Source organism: Microcaecilia unicolor, chromosome 2, assembly GCF_901765095.1.
Source record: "Microcaecilia unicolor chromosome 2, aMicUni1.1, whole genome shotgun sequence".
In the NCBI taxonomy this organism is placed as follows: Eukaryota; Metazoa; Chordata; class Amphibia; order Gymnophiona; family Siphonopidae; genus Microcaecilia; species Microcaecilia unicolor.
The window spans coordinates 71406595-71427445 of record NC_044032.1 but is presented as its reverse complement, the minus strand read 5'-3'; the positions used below and the strand labels follow the sequence as shown (position 1 = coordinate 71427445).

The window sequence follows — 20851 nt, the reverse complement described above, 5'->3', positions numbered from 1 at the left end:
TCAATTTAAATATTTGTATTTATTTATTGGCATATTTAAAGGAAAATTAGGACAAAATATGCACATTGTTGGTACATAAAGTTTACATCTGAAGCTGCTAGATTTAGTTTGAATGAGTACAGCTTATGAAGAAATCAAGTGGTAGCTTTTAAGACTTGTTTGAGTTTGTTTAGCTACACTTGTTGATTAATTGAGGAGCATAAAGACTTTAGCAAAATTACAAAGAACGGCAGCAGTATTTGAACTGGGCTTTCCTGGTTCTCAGTCTGTTGTTGTAACCACTAAGCAACTTCTCCACTCTGATTTTTTTTTTCATACTTCTAACCCATGTGATTATAAACAGATTTTGCATATAATAATTTTATTGCACAGTATTCCAGGATCCAGAAAAAGAAAAGGTGTTCACATATTCAGGAGACTGTGTGAAACCTAATTGTGCTATGTTATGCAACTTTATTTCAATGTGATAGCCCAGTGCCTACTAACTTTGTGCTCCATTTAGGCTAACGGAGTTGTTCTGTTTTGCAGGAGGTCCGTAAAGTGAGCGAATGTATTAAATACAACAATCCTTTGAGAAAATGTGTGGATACGATACTAAGAAAGGTAACTGAGTGATTTTTGTTCCGGTTCTTATACAGTACCTTTTGACCAAATGGTTATATTTCTTGAAATTTTACTGGAGTAATTAATTGAGCAATTTTAAAAACTGTACCATTTAATACAGTAGTATAGTAATAAAGTAGATTTTGACAGATAGACATAGGGACTTGTTTACTAAGGTGCGCTAGTGTTTTTAGTGTTCACTAATGCTAGAGACACTCAGAAAACTCCAAACAGCCCAGAACACTGCAGCCAGACTCATATTCCGAAAATCAAAACACCAAAGTGCAAAACCCCTACGAGAGAAGCTACACTGGCTTCCACTCAAAGAACGCATCACGTTCAAAGTATGTACCCTAGTTCACAAAATCATCCACAGCGAGGCCCCAGCCTACATGTCAGACCTGATAGACTTACCACCCAGGAATGCTAAAAAATCATCTTGCACATTCCTTAATCTTCATTTCCCCAACTGTAGATGTCTAAAATACAATTTATTTATTTATTTATTTGTAGCATTTATACCCCGCTCTTTCCCGCTCGATAGCAGGTTCAGTGCGGTTTACAATAAATGGAACAATGTGTAACAGAGATAACACAATGTATGGATACATCATTTTACAGAGATAACAAGTTGTATAGAGAATGAAAAGATGAAGGGATATGGGGGCAGGATAAGGTGTGGTTAATGTTAGTGGTTTGGAATAGTGATGTGGTTTGGGTACTTAGATTAAGTTGGGTCGTTTGAATAAGCTCGTTTGAAGAGGTATGTTTTCAGCAACTTTCGGAAAGGATAGAAGTTCGTTGATTGTTCTGATGTGTCTTGGTGTGGTGTTCCAGAGTTGACTGCACGCATCAACCTTTTCCTATATGAGCACGCAATTCTGGAACGCGTTGCCACGCAACCTAAAAGCGATCTATGGACTGACCAACTTCCACAAACTACTGAAGACCCAACTCTTTGACAAGCTATACCACAAAGATCAACACATCTGAAACTCCCCACATATACCTAGAAATGTTTAATAATGCCTTCTGTTACATTACTATCATGTATTCCATTACCATGTAACCCAAAATCCTTCTGTAATAACAAATGTCTATTCTTTTCTTATTTCCACTATCCATGATGTAAGCCACATTGAGCCTGCAAAGAGGTGGGAAAATGTGGGATACAAATGCAATAAATAATAATAATATGGGTGTCTCTAGTGTTAGTTCACACTAAAAACACTAGCACTGCGTAGTAAACAGGGCCCATAGTGACCTACTTTCTGTAGCTTTTACTGCTGTAGTTAAATATGTCACAGCTGTCATATATTGATTCATATTTGTATGTGTGTAAAAGATATATAATACAGTAGATGAGGGCAGGTAAAAATCAAATGACCCATCCAGTTTGTCCAGCTCCTTGTGACTCTGGGCAAGTCACTTAACCCTCCATTGCCCGCCGCATTGAGCCTGCCATGAGTGGGAAAGCACGGGGTACAAATGTAACAAAAATAAAAAAAATAAAAATTAGGGTTGTAATTGCCACTCGGAGTAGGCTACCCTGCCATGCGTTCATTTAGGGTTGTAACACAAACACACACACATCATACATGTACACTAGTAAGAAATACCATTGTTAAACAATGGTAAATACTAACTGGCACTCACTGTCAGTGGCATATTTAAACTAGGTGCACCAGTGGCATATTCACCCCCTATCAGACCTGACCCCCCCCCCCCCCAACCACCTTAAAATCCTCTCTTCTGCAGTGTTCACCTGGGCAGTGACAGTCATAGATTGCCTGTGGCCTCCAACAGGACTTCCTCCATGAACCATCCCGCCCCTTCTGATGCAACATCCTGTATTATAAAGAGGAGGGCAGTTCAAGGAGGAGTTGCAGGCCGGAGCAGCCTATGACTGCCGCTGCTGGGGTGAACAGTGCAGCAGAGAGGATTTTAAAGTGGGGGGGGGAATGCACCCCCTGTTAAAAAAAAATCCTCACTACGTTACTGCTTAATGTACAACTTTGACTGGCGAGGCCTTGGCTGTCCGCTAGCCACTTCATCTTTATCTTCCCTTATCTTCCCACCAGCTATACAAATATTGAAGGGCTGGGAGTAGGACTGAAGAAGACAAATTCAAGTAGGAATGAAGGGAGATATACCTTAAACAATTTTCAGAAGACTGTGTTCATGAGGAGATAGCTAAACTGAAGATAGACAATCAGTGGGACCAGATAGGATACATCCAGGGGTACTAAAGGAACTTAAGGAAGTTCTGAGGACTCTGCTGCCAAAAGGGTGGTGTTTTTTTTTTTTTTATAGACCATTAGTGTCGCAACAACATATAGGCACTAGGGAGGTACATTTATTCAAAATAACATAGGAAATGTCAACAACATTTTCAATGTTTTTAACCTGGAATGACTGGAAAAAGCCTGAAATGTTTTTTTTTTTTTTTTTTTTTTTTGGGGGGGGGGGGGGGGGTTCTGTGTCAGTAGTGTGTACTATTGTGCCCTGTTGATGTATTGCCCCTAGAATGAAAAACAGTTTTTAAAAATCTGATCAAAATGAATAATCCCTTAAATGATACAGGAAACTAAACAAAATGAACATTTTTGACCTGCCCACCCCTAATAGGCGCTGGTTCACTGATTGGTTGGAGTAAAAAAAAAAGTCACTTTTAAATCATCATTTCATTGCATATATGCCGCTTAAATCAACCAAGGAATCAAAGTGGGTTACATAAAAAGAATACATCAATTTTTAAACGGAACCTAAGTATTTATCAAACATATAATACTTCAAAGCCTTTCTGAACATTAAGTAAATAGAAATAGTCTGAATATAAACAGGAATAATATTCCAGATATTATGCAATTGATATGCAAACACTATCATGAAAGAGCTTATAGCATACATCTTTAACTGAAGGAAAACCAAGTTTCATAGAGGAACTTGACCAGGCCATTATCCTATCAGAAGAAAATGTTAATAACTGATCATGAGAAACTGGGCAACAACCTGTAAAGATCTTATAAATTGAACAGTCTTTTGTAACTTAATATGATTATTGATGTATCACAAACAAAATCTTTCATTAATGAATCATATTTGTCTTCAGTGTCCTCCTGAATACCAGGAAAAAATGGGTAGAAACATGGATGATTATGAAGATTTTAATGAAAAGCAGAATAATTATCCAAGTGAGAAAACTCTGGTCAAACTTCACAAACAGGTAAATGTTGAAGATCCCAAAGGTTTGGTATTTTGCTGACAGTTCTCGCACAGTTAGTTGTGTGTGTGGGTATACACAAAGAGGTATACAGTTGAGGAGTGGACACTTGATTCAGTGGCTAAAGGAGACCTGGAGTGCCCAGATTTATAGCTGAGGATAGGCCCTCTGAGACTCTCTAGCCCTGGAGTTCAGCTTTCATGTTTTGTAACATAAAGATAGATAATGCTCACCCTTTTAAAATAGGGTTTACCTTTACTGTCTTCAGTGACAAGAAGAAATTTGTTTGACGATTTTGAATGTGTGTACTCTCCTCTTGTCAACAAGTGAGTGCAAGGGCAACACTTATGCTTTTTCTGTTGTTTGTCTGTATAAAATATCTAGTAGCACAGGCCAAATGTGGAGGCTTGAATATTGAACAGATGCAATGCCCTGGTCCTGAAAAGTGCTCTCCCACAGAGGTGTCACCTTGGTCTGTCTAATTTCTGTGTGTAGCTAATTTCTACAAATGAAGTTAGTTTTGAATATACTGTGACAGGAATGAACCTCACTTCTAAGCCGGAGTATGATCTCTGTCTCTAAAAACTTGCATTGTGCTAAAAAAAAAAGCTTCCCTCTGGAGTTCATAAGATGTAACATGAATAAGCAACCTATCCAGGTGTGCTTGGAAATTCTTTTTGATCAAGCCTGTAAATATTTTTCTTTCTGCCATATTTTCTTGGCCTTGGACTACATTTATTAATACTTGAGGATCTATTCTCTTTCCACATGATTCACAAAGTAATCACTCAGGACTGATGTTTCTATGATTGATGCCATTCTGGTATTTTTCTCTCTTACCACTACATCCAGTTTTCTTGCATTCAGCTTTTTATCAGTTGGGATGGGGATGTCCCATGTTATCATAACCTCTTCATTTTCCACAATTCTCCTTTTTTCATGATCCCAATGCCTTCCAGTACAGTGATGACGTAATGTATACAGAGTTCTCAATGAATGAGATGTGCCACCTTGTTCCTTTCTGTATAAACATTTTCCACCATTAGCACTTCACAGCCAGCTATGGAAAGAATAAACATTTCCAGCTCTGGTCTGCTATGTGGTGTCTTAGCATCTGGCCTGTCTCCCCAATATATCCAAGAGAATGATGCATGACTCTGCAATATACCAAACTGGAAATTGTGCCAGAATGTACCATGGGACCCTACAGTTACCTACATAAGAAAAGCTTTCAACATAAAGGGATCATATTCGTGCTGTTCTGAAAATGTAGTATATATTGTTCAATGCAGAAATTGTGAAGAAGGGTGCTATATGGGCCAGACTGTAAAAACAAGAATCACCTCTCACAGGTACCATATCAAACACGAGAAACCAGACCAATGCGATGCCTCTGTGGAAGAGCACTTTTCAGGACCACAACAGTGCATCTTATGACCATTATGGTTAGAATTCTAGGAAGAAATTTTAAAACCATCCAGGCATTACTGGCATTGGAGGAATCGGTTTTATTTGTTGATGCTGCTAGAAGCTAGAGATGCAGATGTAACCTTGACACAGAAGAGGAGATTTATTACCATTTAGAACTCCATCTTCGGAACCTATCACATCAAGCACAAAGCAGGGGAATGAACGTATAAGTTGAATGTTTGTACTTGGCTATTGTATGAGTTGTCTGTTCCATTCTAACAATCTCAATAAAAAGATTTGCATAAAACAATCCAAGCATGTAAGACCTTTGAAGTCAAGATGATAAAATATTTTAACACCAGCAAGGCAGGACTTAACAGAGATCTGGGTGTTCTATGACATTTTAAACCATAAAAATATACTGTCACCTAATGAATCACCTGACCACCTCTCCCAGTTTCTCATCCCCACCCCCTAGCTTTACCCTTCTTTACCCCTTCAGACTGTCATTGGAATGCTTTTATATTTCACTTATATATTGTCACTTTGGCTCATATTGTCCTTACCTAAGGAAGAAGGCTCTGAAAGCTAGTTAATGTATTAAGTTAGTCCAATAAAAAGATATCATCTTATTTTCCTTTTTTTGTTTGTTTCTATTTATTGCACACAATCTCTCTGATTTTGTTTTTATGTTCCCTCTTCCATTTTCTTCTGTCTCTCTCTTCCTATCTAGTAAAGCTGACAGGGTCAGTCTGTGGGCATGAGGATCCTGTTTTTCCAGTCCCTCCTACCCCTTTCCCGCCTAATCTTGATGATACATCCTCTGTTGCTTCAGACTTCAGCTGATGTTGCTCCATGCCCCACTTCTTCCTTGGCATTTGCAGCAGATGAATCCAGGAGATGGAGATAGCACGGAACTGAGCTTTGTCTTATAGGACGGTAAGCTCCTTGAACAGTTAGTATATCTCTGTCTCCAGCAGGCAGTGGACAGTCTCTCACAAGCTCCTGATCTCATCTTTACCACAGCTCCTGTTCCGGGTTTCCTGGTCCAGTTGAGCCTGGGGATGTTTTGGTTGAGTGGTGCCAGCTTTAGGGGGTACACTTGGTGGTGCCAGATCCCTTCCTCACCATTGTTCTCCTATCCAGCCCCTTTGTCTATTCTCTCCTCCCAGGTTAAAATAAAAATTATCCTTAAGAGGAAAAGAGGCACTAAGTGCAGATTTCCTGCTTGGTGGCATTATTTTGGAAGGGGTTTTGAGCAATTGGCTTTCAGTATTTACTCTCACAGAGAACTGACTACTTTGCTGCAAAAGGGTGAATGTTGCTTTAAATTTTATTTAATTGTCAGGGTTAACTTGTAGTTTCTATTTCTCTTTGCTCCAATGACGACAGAAGTGATTAAACACTGCTCTCGCAGTGGGAAGCGAAGAGCAGCATCGGCGCTGTGACTGACGGAGTGTTCTTCAGTTTTGCCCAAGCTAGCATCTGTCTCTGCCAAACTGTTACTTTCCTGTGCGGGTGATTCTCAGCTTTATTCCCCTAAGGCTGTTTGCTTTTATGTGGTTCCCATGGCCATTTTAAGTGAGCATGATTCTGCTCCTGAGTCTGTAGTGTTATCATCACCGGCTCATGCTTCCAATTTTAACTTGCCTTCCACTTCTGCCAATTCTGGGGTTCTGAAGCCTTTTTATCCAGAATTTGTACTTTTCATTACATCAAGCTTACTTAAGTGATCTCATCAGACTTCAGATTCTTCTGCTCTGTTGCCTCATCAGTATTCAGCTCACTCTGGATCACTGCAAGCTTCTCAGCCTCTACAGATAGATCCTTCAGGAAAATGGAAATGTGTGGAAGGGGTTTCTGAGGTGGATTCATTGGCTCTACCATCCCCTTCCCTCTGAAGGAGGCTTCTCAGCAGCTTCTCTATCTTGTTCCTGAACTTCTTGAAGAAAGTGAGTTTGTTAATGATGATGTGGATGATTCCACTACATTGCAGGTATTTCACAGAGAGAATTGTCTTCTTTTATCACCAGTGCTCTGGAGGTTCTGAACACTTTAAGCCCTGAAGCCGCTGCTCCATCTGTTTCCAATCCTAAGATGGCTAGTACAAAAACCACCTAAAGTGTTCTTGTTACATGAGGCTGTGGAGGAATTCATATTGGCACAATAATCCACTATAGATGTCAGTCTTAGTGGCTAGAGCCATGGCTCACCTCTGTCCTGTTTCTCAGGCAGAATTGGAGAAGTTCGTTGCCCAAAGTAGACTCTCTTTAGTGCTGGCAGTCACCAGAAAAACCCACCTTACCAGTGGAAGGTGGAATTGCTTTGAAAGATGTGCAGGATAGAAAACTGGAGTCTTCCTTGAAACTATCCTTTGAGGTTTCTGCTCTATCCCTGCAGGCTGCTATATGCAGTTCTTATGCTGCTCGGGCTTGCCTTAGCTGGGTGCAGCAGGCAGTGGGCGCAGTGGTAGGCTCAGAGTCTCCTCTTTCCTATGAGTTTCCTAACATGGAAACAGGACTTGCTTATTTAGCGGATTCTCTATATGATCTTGTTAGAGCTTTGCCAAGCAGATTTTTATTTATTGCATTTGTATCCCACATTTTCCCACCTATTTGCGGGCTCAGTGTGGCTTACAATTCATTGTAGTGATGGAAGTACAATCTGTTACAACATAATTATGGTTACATTGTGAGGAGTTAAGTTAAAACAAAGTCCAAATATCGTTAAGGAGAATAAGACAATGGAAAAGAACAACTAAACAGTAGAAGAGCAACGGATACTGGTAGGGCAACAGAGCAATAGCAAGAGATCGTTCAGGTGTACTATTTTCTGTTTTTACCTGTAAATTGGGTTTAAATGTGTTAAAATTGGGGGGGGGGGATAAGCGTACAGAAGAGAATGTATTGGTGCATTGCTAACAGTGTGTGTGGACTTCATGTGTTTTGATCCTTTCGATAGATTTTTTCAAAAAGATGGGTCTTTAGTAGTTTGCGGAAGTTGGTTAGTTCGTAGATCGTTTTCAGGTTTCGTGGTAGTTTGTTCCAGAATTGTGTGCTCATATAAGAAAAGGTTGATGCGTGCAGCACTTTGTATTTTATGCCTTTGCAGTTAGGGAAGTGGAGGTTGATGGCATTGGCGGTCACTGCCTGCCACTTCTTAGGGCTGTGTCACTGGTCTGTGGATTCTGCCTGCAAGCAGCACATTACAAAATTGCCTTTTAGATGTAAACTTCTTTTGGGGGGAGGATCTTGAAAAGTTGGTTAAGGACTTGGGTGACTCTAAGACTCAGCACTTGCCAGAAGACAAACTAAAGTCCTCCTTCAGTGTGATAAGTGTATTTTGTGGCTATTGTAAAGAGATTTAGCCCATTGTGGTACAATATCTACGTACAAAAGATTTTGTTATGAGAGTGACCCACAGATATTAATACTATCATATTGATTGCACTTTAACTGTACATAGACACTTATTGATTGTTGGTGGTTTTCTACCAATGATTATCTGTGTACCTTCAGGTTGCTAATATTGAAATACGTTAAGCGTTGTGGCATACCACAGTGTTCTGAGGCATTTTTCCTCCAAAAATCTTAATTTTTTTTTTCTCCCTCCAGTTCTAGAATACCTTTTTAGAAAATAGAGTTTACACCTTTTGGTTGGTTATATACTTTTGATATGGTGTGAATCAAGCCCAGTTTTTTTACAATTAAAGTGCATTCCATTTAAACTAGCCTCTTTTTCTTCCTTCTTTTAAGGAAGAGGATTGCAAAAAGGAAATTATCATTCTCTACGTTACCTTGACATTCGAGTCCTTCACTATTTGCAGGCAACCAATGAGTTCCAGTGCACAGATCATCTCAGTTCTCTGTTCAGGTCCAAATTGTGGTATTGCAGCTTCCAAAGCAACCATTGCTCGTTGACTACTCAGGGCACAATCTTGGAGTTTTTCCCTTAAGGAAATATGTAGAATGGTGACTTGATCCTCTTTGCATACCTTTTCCAGGCATTATCGCTTGGATGTCGCAGCTCGTACAAGTCTTCTTTTGGTGTGCCAGTTCTTTCTGTGGCTGCGTTGGGTGCCCCATCCTACCACGAACTGCTTTGCTACACTACACAAGTGTCTGGATTCATCATGCTTCAGATTCCAAGGAAGAAAACATTATGTTTTACCTGAGGGTTTTTGCTGCCTCTGTTCCAGTTATCAAGAGTTCTTCTGGTGTATTTGCCCCTGTGAAGAAGGGGAAATGTTGTGCCTAATTATTTCTTCTGCATTATGATGAAATATACTTACTGTTTGAAGAACTTACTGTCCTATAAGACAGAGTTAAGTTCAGTGCTCTCTATCTCCACCTGCTAGTACATGGTCATAATCCACGAGTCTCTGATTCATCTGCTGTGATTAAAGGGAAGAATATTATCAGATAAAGCATAATTTGTCTGTATTACATGAACCATGCTTGCAACTAATTTAAACAGACTGCAGCAGCAAAGGGCTCATGGACTGGCAGCTATAGCTATACTGCTGCCCTGCAAATCCTTGCACCTTTAAAAGGACAGACTTGCTGCGGTTTTATATCTTCAGCCCACTGGAGGGTGCCTCATTCCCCAATAGGGCAATCCACCCCTGAAGCCTAAAGTAACATAGCAATAATGTTGTTGTTGGTTGGTTGGTTTGTTGGTTTGTTTGTTTTTTAATTTAGACATGTTTTTTTCTTTTCCCTTTTCTCTTTTCACCTAACCTCAAAATAAGTGCTTTGGGAAATTAGGTCCCCTTGCTGGCTAAGAACTGCTGGCCTCTTCTGAGACTGTATCTTTCATTGCCATACTAATGCCAGCGTATTCCCTGTGCTGAAGCCTTGCATAAAATCTTTATGGCCCTGGTGCTTAAATGTGAATCGTCTTGTAGCCAATCCACACACCACTAGCCTTTCTGTGCATTTTGGGAAGTTTGCTTCTGTTTCCTTTCTTTTGGATTGAATCCAAATTTTAAACATTTTTTTATATTTATCTGGAAAAGATTGTGTGTGAGGTCAAGGGTTCTGCATTTTCAGGGATTACAAAGTGTTTTGCAGAGTTCAGATTATGTTCAATGTAGACTTACTGATTTTTATATGCATAAAAATAAATTTACTAATACCACTACAGTTTGGGATTGCTGGTTACCCTTTTTTCCAGTGAGAAAGCATGGACATATTTGTAGCAGAAGTAATTCTAAAATTAGACTTGCTTTTCTGAACTAGGCTGTGAAAATTGTGAGGCTGTTTATAGCTATTCTGCATACTATTTTAGATCTTTAATTTGTAATTTTTTAATTTGTATTTTCATTACTTTTTTTTTTTTTTAGGGCTGCATTTTAATTAAAATTTGTAATTGCAATTAATCATGCAATTAATTGTATGTTAAAGGTGTGCCTATTGGTTAGTGCAGTGGCCTGAGAACATGGTTCAGTTCCCACTGCAGCTCCTTGTAGCTCTGGGCAAATCACTTATCCATCCATTGCCCCAGGTACAAACTAAGTTACCTGTATGTAATATGAAAATTAATTCAATTGTAACTACAGAAAGGCAGTATATCAAATCTCTTCTCCTTTCCCTTTCCCTTATTTTTTCCCACTGCAACTACTTGTGACTCTGGGCAGTGGGGGGGTACAGTGACTTGCCCAGTCACAAGGTACTGCTGTGGTTTGAAAAAAAAAAAAACAACTTTAATCACGCGATTAAAATTTTAATTGACATGGAAAATGTAAGGGCTGCAAGTGTTTTGACAGGTTTCATTAAAAAGATTTATGTTTTGCTACATATGTAATCAGTAGAGTGCATATCATCTCTTGGTTAAATCTTGAATAAATGAAACTTTGGTGTGATCCTTTCGCCTGCGCTACTGAAAGGTGGTAGTGAGTTACACAGATGTAAATACACAGGGCTAGTCACTTTTGAGCCAGGTGGGTAATGAATTTTCTCCCATCAGCTTTCTAACTAGATAACTTGTTTAACTTCCCAAGAGTAAGCTGTGTGTAGTTTGTATTCCAGTGCATTGTGTATTATTTTTTGACAGTCTACTAATTGAAATGTAAAACATGCTCTTTGCAATAGCTACTGCCTTCTTTGTCTTTGCTCAGGTCATTTATTCAGTTCAGCGGCATCGGCGCACACAAGTGCAATGGAGGATTCTTTTAGAACAAGCATTCTACTTGGAGGATGTAGCTAAAAATGAAAGCAGTGCAACACGACAGTTTGTGCATACCTTTCCACCCCAAGAACCAGAGAATCGCCTTTTCCGCCGCTTTTATACACCTACTGTTGGTATGTGCCATGGAATATAGGACTGTTTTGCATAATTTAGACCAGTGATGGGCAGCCTTTATACGCTGAGGGCTGCATGAATGTCCCTACTGTTCCTAGTGGGCTGCACACAGAAAGTTAACAGATGTGCCATATAATTCATTTCTGACAAAAACTTGATGTGCTGTCTAAATGAACATAAATAATTACCAGAATGGACTGTTAATGCAGTGTTTCCCAAGTCTGGTCCTGGAGTACCCCTTGCCAGTAAACGTTTTAGGATATCCACAATGAATATGCATGAAAGAGATTTGCATTTAATGGAGGTAGTGTATGCAGATCAAGTTAATGCATATTTATTGTGGATATCCTGAAAACATGACTGGAAAGGAGTACTCGAGGACTAGATTTAAGTACATAAGTATTGCTTACCGGGACAGACCAAAGGTCCATCAAGCCCAGCATCCTGTTTCCAACAGTGGCCAATCCAGGTCACAAGTACCTGGCAAGATCCCAAAACAGTACAATACATTTATGCTGCTTATTCTAGAAATAAGCAGTGGATTTTCCCAAAGTCCATTTTAATAATGGTCTATGGACTTTTCCTTTAGGAAGCCTTCCAAACCTTTTTTAAACCCCGCTAAGCTAACTGCTTTTACTACTTTCTCTGTCAATGAATTCTAGAATTTGATTACACGTTGAGTGAAGAAATATTTTCTCCAATTTGTTTAAAATTTACCACTTTCTAGCTTCATTGCGTGCCCCCTAGTCTTAGTATTTTTGGAAAGCATAAACAAGCAATTCGCATCTACCACTCCACGTATTATTTTATAGACCTCTATCATATCTCCCCTCAGCCGTCTGTTCTCCAAGATGAAGAGCCCTAGCTGCTTTAGCCTTTCCTCATAGGGAAGTTCATCCCATCCCCTTTATAATTTTTGGCACCCTTCTCTTCTAATTCCACTATATCTTTTTTGAGGTGCGGTGACCAGAATTGAACACACTATTCGAGGTGTGGTCACGCCATGGAACGATACAAAGGCATTATAACATCCTCATTTTTGTTTTCCATTCCTTTCCTAATAATACCTAACATTCTATTTGCTTTCTTAGGGAAACACTGTTAGTGTATACAGTTGCTAACACTGTCAAACAAGTATTTTCCTAAATTGTACCCTACAACAGAACTCTAGTCAATGATGTTTGTTGCGAGTCATTTTCTTTGTTTATTTCCTATGTATATTTCTCATGTTCTCCCGAGCTGCATAAAATTACTTGGAAGACTGCGGGTTGCCCACCCCGATTTAGACCCATTATAGGTATTTGCGTGTTGTCTATATGGTGATCAGAAGAAAGCTACCTTTTTTTTTTTCTTAAACTATTGTGACCGAATGCAGTTTTATTGTAGCATGCCCTTGTAGGACTTATGCATATCAGTGATGTTTCCAGGTCCAGTCGTCAGGAGCTACCAAGAGGTCTTGTTTTTCAGGGTAGCCCTAGAGAATACCTGTGAAAATAGAAAAGGGGATGCAATATCCTCTTGCACAGAGGATGTTTCCATGGGGGTGGGTGGAGGGGAGGGTTAGGTCAGCCGTTGTAGTTGGTGATTTGATCATTAGGCATGTAGATTGCTGCGTGGCTGGTGGACATGAGGATTACTTGGTTACTTGCCTGCCTGGTGCGAAGGTGGCAGGCCTCAGGCATCACCTAGATAGAATTTTTGACAGTGCTGGGGAGGAGCCAGCTGTCTCGATACATGTGGGTACCAATGGCATAGGAAAATGTGGGAGGGAGCTTCTGAAAGTCAAATTTAGGCTCTTAGTAGACAGCTGAAATTCAGATCCTCCAGGGTAGCATTTTCAAGAATGCTTCTTGTTCCAATCCACAGGACCCAAGAGGAAGGCAGAGCTCTGAAGTCTCAATATGTTGTTGAGGTGATGGTGCAAAGAAGAGGTATCTAGATTTGTTAGAAGAAAATGGGCAACACTCTGGGAAGGGGGAACCTAAAAGGATGGATTCCACTTTAACTGAGATGGAACCAGGCTGCTGGCGATGACATTTTAAAGAAGAGAGAGAACAGCTTTTAAACTAGAAAGTGGGGTGGGGGGCAGTTGCTAAGCAGCTTATAGTTCAGAGTGAGGTATCCTTGAATGATACTATCAAAACAGGACATTAAGGGAATCCCAACAGAGAGGTTTCTACAAAGGTGAAAGAAAACCAGGAGTGTTTAAGGGGAGAGCAGAATAAAGGTTGCAAATTATCCCTGTCAACTTCTAAACAGCTTATAGATGCAAGTGGAAACCACAATTTCAAGTGTCTGTATACAAATCCTAGAAGCCTAAAAAATAAGATGAGAATTAAAAAGTATATGTAAATGAAAAGGTAGATACAATAGGCATCTCGGAGACCGGGTGGAAGTGGATCAACCACGGGACAATGTTACTAGGTACAAATTATCTTCACAATTATAGGGTGGTTCAAATTGGAGGGGCTAAAGGGGAAAATGAGTTAAAATAAAATTTCTACAGGAAACAGATGACAATGTAGAAGTCCTTACGGATAGAAATTTCATGTGTAATGGGAAAGGGTATACAGGCCAGAACAAACAGAAATTAGGAAAGCTAGCAAATTTGGCAACAGTAAAATAATGGGTGGTTTCAGTAACCTTTAATATAAAGAATCTGTAGAACTCTATATCATAGATCAAAAATCAAACTTGTACACAAAATATATTCTGTATCTCCAGGAATGTCATATGATATCTTATAAACATGTAAAGTGGAGAAAAAAAGACTTCAGTAAAAATAAGTCACCCCTACTTGTAAGGCAAGACTTTCATAAATATAGGAGGCTCTTTGTAATCATAAGTCATAAAAAAAACTCCACATATCCTTTGTTATATTCTTCAAAATGACAAACAAACAAGTATGACAAATGTTGCCCAATATAATACTTAGTACTTATCTTGGATCTCACAGTCTCTTTTTTTATTTTTTTTTCCTCTTGACTTCCTGCAGTCTAACACAACTTCTCAATTCCAAAATCCCAACAGGGGTTCCCTGTTTTACCTCTTCAGACTGTTTCAGGAGAAGACGATATGTAATACTCTACACCATCCAAGATAACAAATTTTTGTGCAACTTACTAAGAAAAGCTTTTCAGGAGATGGCACTCACAATTTTGTCTTGCCTTGCAAGTAGGAGTGACTCTTATTTTACTGAAGTCTTGTTTTCTCCACTTTACATGTTTATAAGATATCATATGCCATTCCTGGAGATACAGAATACATTTTGTGTACAAGTTTGATTTTGATCTATGGTTTCAATAACCCCAATATTAGTTGGACAAATGCCACATTAAGGAGTGCTAGGGAGGTAAAGTTTCTAGACATAGTAAGTGACTGCTTTTTGGAGCAACCACAGAAAGGCGGTCTTTAGTGGAGCGCATGATCTGGTGCAGGAGGTAATGGTGCTGGGGCTGCTTGATAGCAGTGATCATAATATGATCGGATTTGATATTAGCTTTGAAGTAAGTATACATAGGAAATCAAATACTATAGCATTTAACTTTAAAAAAGAAGACTATGATAAAATGAGAAGAACGGTGAAAAAAAAAACTTAGAGGAGCAGCTGCAAGGGTCAAACCTTTATCATCAGGTGTGGATGCTGTTCAAAAACACCATCCTGGAAGCCCAGGCCAGATATATTCCGCGTATTAAAAAAGGAGGACAGAAGACCAAACGACAGCCGGCATGGTTAAAAAGTGAGGTGAAGGACGCTATTAGAGCTAAAAGAAAATCCTTTAGAAAATGGAAGAAGAAACCGACTGAAAATAATAAACAGCATAAGGAATGCCAAGCCAAATGCAAAGCGCTGATAAGGAAGGCTAAGAGGGACTTCAAAAAAAAAAAAAAAGCTTGTGTTGGAGGCCAAAGTACATAGTAAAAAAATGTTTTAGGTATATTAAAAGCAGGAAGCCGGCAAAAGAATTGGTTGGACTGCTAGATGACTGAGGAATAAAAGTGGCGATCAGGGAAGACAAAGTCGTAGCGGAGAGATTTAAATGAATTCTTTGCTTCGGTCTTCACTGAGGAAGATTTGGGTGGGATGTCGGTGCCAGAAATGGTATTCGAAGCTGACAAGTCGGAGAAACTTAATGAATTCTCTGTAGAACTGGAGGATGTAATGGGGCAGTTATACAAATTGAAGAGTAGCAAAGCTCCTGGACCGGATGGTATTCATCCCAGAGTATTGATAGAACTGAAAAATGAACTTGCAGAGTTACTGTTAGTAATATGTAATTTATCCTTAAAATCAAGCGTGGTACCAGATTGGAGGGTGGCCAATGTAACGCCGATTTTTAAAAAAGGTTCCAGAGGAGATCCGGGAAATTATAGACCGCTGAGTCTGACGTCGGTGCTGGGCAAAATGGTAGAGACTATTATAAAGAACAAAATTACAGAGCATATTCAAAAGCATGGATTAATGAGACAAAATCAACATGGATTTAGTGAAGGGAAATCTTGCCTCAACAATCTACTACATTTCTTTGAAGGGGTGAACAAACGTGGATAAAGGTGAGCCGGTTGATATTGTGTATCTGGATTTTCAGAAGGCGTTTGACAAAGTACCTCATGAAAGACTCCAGAGGAAATTGGAGAGTCATGGGATAGGAGGTAGTATTTTATTGTGGATTAAAAACTGGTTAAAAGATAGAAAACAGAGAGTAGGATTAAATGGTCAGTATTCTCAATGGAGAAGGGTAGTTAGTGGGGTTCCCCAGGGATCTGTGCTGGCACCGCTGCTTTTTAACATATTTATAAATGACCTAGAGATGGGAGTAACTAGTGAGGTAATTAAATTTGCTGATGACACAAAGTTGTTCAAAGTCTTTAAATCGCAGGAGGATTGTGAAAAATTACAAGAGGACCTTACGAGACTGGGAGACTGGGCATGTAAATGGCAGATGACATTTAATGTGAGCAAGTGCAAAGTGATGCATGTGGGAAAGAGGAACCCAAATTATAGCTACGTCATGCAAGGTTCCACGTTAGGAGTCACAGACCAAGAAAGGAATCTAGGTGTCGTCGATGATTCGTTGAAACCTTCTGCTCAGTGTGCTGCTGCGGCTAAGAAAGCAAATAGAATGTTAGGTATTATTAGGAAAGGAATGGAAAACAAAAATGAGGATGTTATAATGCCTTTGTATCACACCATGGTGCGAGTGCACCTCGAATATTGTGTTCAGTTCTGGTCACCGTATCTCAAAAAAGATATAGTGGAATTAGAAAAGGTGCAGAGAAGGGCGACGAAAATGATAAAGGGGATGGGACGTCTTCCCTATAAGGAATGGCTAAAGCGGCTAGGGCTCTTCAGCTTGGAGAAAAGGCAGCTGAGGGGAGATATTATAGAGGTCTATAAAATAATGAATGGAGTGGAACAGGTAGATGTGAAGCGTCTGTTTACTCTTTCCAAAAATACTAGGACTAGGGGGCATGCGATGAAGCTACAATGTAGTAAATTTAAAATGAATCGGAGAAAAGTTTTCTTCACTCAACATGTAATTAAACTCTGGAATTCATTGCCAGAGAATGTGGTAAAGGTGGTTAGCTTAGCGGAGTTTAAAAAAGGTTTGGACAGCTTTCTAAACAAAAAGTCCATAGACCATTATTAAATAGACTTGGGGAAAATCCACTGTTTCTGGGATAAGCAGTATAGAATGTTTTTGTACTTTTTTTGGGATCTTGCCAGGTATTTGTGACCTGGATTGGCCACTGTTGGAAACAGGATGCTAGGCTTGATGAACCTTTCGTCTTTCCCAGTATGGCAATGCTTATGTATGTACTGATGCACACTTACCTTCTCAGAGTTTATTACTAAATATTAGATGCTGTGGTTATTACTGTCCTGTGTTTCAGTTTCTTTACAATTTGGAATCTGCTTTGCCTCTTTCCCTTCCAGAGTGGTACTGGGAATGTCTCCTGCAACCATGGTCTTACCGCATACTTGCTGTGACTTTGGCCCTTTTTTCAGCAGTTGTCGTGTGGTCAGAGTGTACGTTCTTCAGCACAAAACCTGTCCTCTCACTCTTTGCTGTCTTCATACAGCAGGCAGAGAAAACGTACAACTATATCTACATTGAGGTCAGTAGAGAAGGCTGTTTTTAACTTTTCATTGATACCCATTTTTGACATCACCTTGTACGTTGAAATTTAAGAATGTGCCCTTTTACTTCAGAAGCATGTGACAAGCTGATATCTTCTGGGCGGAAGATATGGGTAAGAGAGTTATTGTTGTCAGATCTCTTTTGGCACCTCTATCAAAGAGGATGTGTTTAATTGGGGCAGACTGGATGGACAACTGTGGTCTTTACAGTCATTTATTATGCTACTCTATTTCCTCTTTGAGAGGTTTCTACCCATTGATGAGAGTGTGTTAGATTGTAACTGGCTATCAATGATTTATTATTTAGTTCTTATCTGTATCTTAATTGTGCTGCTCTGCTCTGCTCTTGATATTTTGTTTATGGTATTGTAAACCTTACCTGTTTGTTTTATTGTAAGCCACATTGAACTCGAGTATGTTCAGGATAATATGGAGTATAAATGTCTAAATAAATAAATGTAAATGAGTATACTTGGAGAGGCACATTCATATGTTATAAAGTTAATTTGAAGGTTCTAAGATTCTGGAGTAAAAATTCAGCCGGCGGTGGTGAGCGTTTTGCTAACTGTGTTGTTCGCAGATATTGAATGCCGGGCCATGTCTGGGCTTCAGCATTGAATATCCAATTTATGTGGCTCCAGCTAACACATGGCAAGTTAAGTTGATATCCAGAACTTAACTGGCCATGGGCTACCGCATAAAGATAGGACTATGATTTTTTGGGATCCCGTTTATGCAGTTACCTTGGCTGAGTGCTGAATATCAGCACTTTAACCAGCTACGTGCTGACTCTGCCCTCAGAATACCCCCGAAATAGCTAGCGTTCACTTAGACTCTAACCGCTAATTTTCAGCAGTGATAACCAGTTAAGTGCCTCTGAAAATTAGCGAGTAGCCTTGAACAAGCGGTTTAACAAGTCAGCGTCCATTTCTGACCAGTTAAATCATTTTGAATATCAGCAACCCTGTTTTCTAACTAGATGCTGCAGGTGGCAAAATAATTAGTTCCTCAGCATTCTATCAGAGCAGTCCAGACCCCAATGGGTTATATCCGTCAACCAGCAGATAAAGATGGAGAATAAAAGTAGTTCTTTGTGAGTCACCTCTTAAGGGTATTGTGCAACCATAGTGAGTTCTCTATATTCTCTTGTCTCCAAGTGGATGGTTGATGGATTGTGCAGCTCTGCCTTGGTGCTTCTCAGCTAGCTCCTGACCCATTCCATTTCTGGCATTTTTATCCCACTTATAACATCCATTATAGAGTCAAAGCAGTTACCCGAAATTCATATACATTCAAGAACTATACAATTCAGAAATATTTACTAAACAAAAAGGTTTTCAACACCTGTTGGAATTTCAGGTACATATCTAAATTCCGTTTTTGAACAGGAATAGAATTCCCCAGTTTAAGAGCTAAGTAACTAAAAGAACTATGATGAAAGTGTTTAAAGTGAATCATATTTACCATTGGAAAGCCTAAATTTAACAGATGATTAGAATGAGTAGATGAACAAATTGATCCAAAGGACAAATGAAATGAATGAGTTTTAATCCTGGATGTTTTTGTTTTGTTCCATTATGGCCAAGTGTTGGAAGTTTTTCTGCCATAACGGAATGCCCAAATCCCACTCTGAACACGGCCCCTTGTGATTTGAACACAGTGTGGATGAACAGCATAGAAAAATGTTTAGAAAATGTGTTTTGAAATTTGAATGTTGTGACAAGCAAAACATCCAAATGCTGCTTTATGCCACTTTTTAAAATGTTTTTCTCTTTCGAAAATGAGCCCCTAAGTTTTCAGTATGCAGTACAGTGTTTTATGTGCTCAGATAGATTCTTATTATCTTATTATTAAATTTCCTAATGTATATATCGGCAAAAAGTAGGTGCAGTGAAGTCATAACACCTACTTTTTATGCGATTATATATGTAGGTATTCTTAGGGCACACATTTTACGAAGGAAAGGGAAATGGGACTTGATATACCGCCTTTCTGTGGTTGTTGCAACTACATTCAAAGCGGTTTACATAGTTTATACTGTACCCACATATAGAATATGAACTTGTATAACTGTTCTTACTGACACACACACACAAATTATTACACCTGCCTAAGAGGAAGTGTACATATGTTGTGTTTTTAAAACATGTGCAACACATATGCTGTTAGAAAATATAACCATTACTGATGTAATGTTCTCTTTAAACTGTAGATTGAAGTAATTGGAGTAATTAGAAAATTGTATTTATTTCTTCTCTCCAGATGGCTTGTTTCCTTACTATTTTTTTCCTAAGTATCTGTGTGTATTCAACAGTCTTCAGGATCCGTGTATTCAACTATTACTATTTAGCGACACACCACCAGACTGATGCATACAGTTTGCTTTTCAGTGGCATGTAAGTGGACAGTATGTATAATTTTCTTAAATGGTGTATATTGTTGGTTTAGGGGCCTTCTTCAGTAAGGCAAATATTTTGGAAAGATGCACACAGTTCAGTCAAGTCATAAAACAAGAGAAGCCTATATATAGGCCATCTAGCAATGACATGAAAAGCATTTGATTAGATCTTAGGTGAACACAGGGGAGTAACCTGATTTTTGTGACTGTCACTTATAGGTCTACTTTTCAAGTAAGATCCAATAAATGTATTATAACAAAATTATGTGGATGATAGTTTGATTTTTATGTATGAACAAACAAGTTTAGAGAACCAGATGTTACAAATTGTATGACAGATGTCAGGTTGGTTAACAGGAAATTAGCTTGCTCTTAACCTTAAAACAAAGTTAAAAAAAAATAGTGATATTTATAGCTGTCAGGTTAATGTTGGACTTAGTACTTGAGTGTATACCCTTAAATAATTATGTAGTTCCAATCTGTATCCAGATTTGGTATTTAGGTGTAATATTAGATTCTCAACGTGCTATGAAAGTTGAGATATAAAAAGATGATTACAAGTTTTTTAATTAGTTATTATGCTGGTTAAAAACATTACTCTCAGCAATAGATTTTTGTTCAGCGTTAGACTTTTATGGACTGTCTGCTTCAACAACAAAACCTCTGCAATATGTGCAGAATATGGCAGCACGATTAGTGACAGGTTGCCCCAAGTATGATCCTAGTTTTGCATGTCTCCAAAGCTCACCTTTGTGACACGTTGCTTCATAAA

The 20851-nt window shown here is 39.0% G+C and overlaps 1 protein-coding gene across 2 annotated transcripts in view; it reads left to right on the top strand.

The window, feature by feature from the left end:
* LMBRD2 (LMBR1 domain containing 2) overlaps positions 1-20851 on the top strand; it is a 107967-nt gene that overhangs the window by 36615 nt on the left and 50501 nt on the right. For both annotated transcript variants that reach the window (XM_030193038.1, XM_030193037.1), the window contains exons 7-11: positions 529-603; positions 3716-3829; positions 11355-11538; positions 17478-17659; positions 19944-20077. In XM_030193038.1, the coding sequence (XP_030048898.1) occupies positions 529-603; positions 3716-3829; positions 11355-11538; positions 17478-17659; positions 19944-20077 (689 nt within the window). The remainder of the gene's footprint in view (positions 1-528; positions 604-3715; positions 3830-11354; positions 11539-17477; positions 17660-19943; positions 20078-20851) is intronic.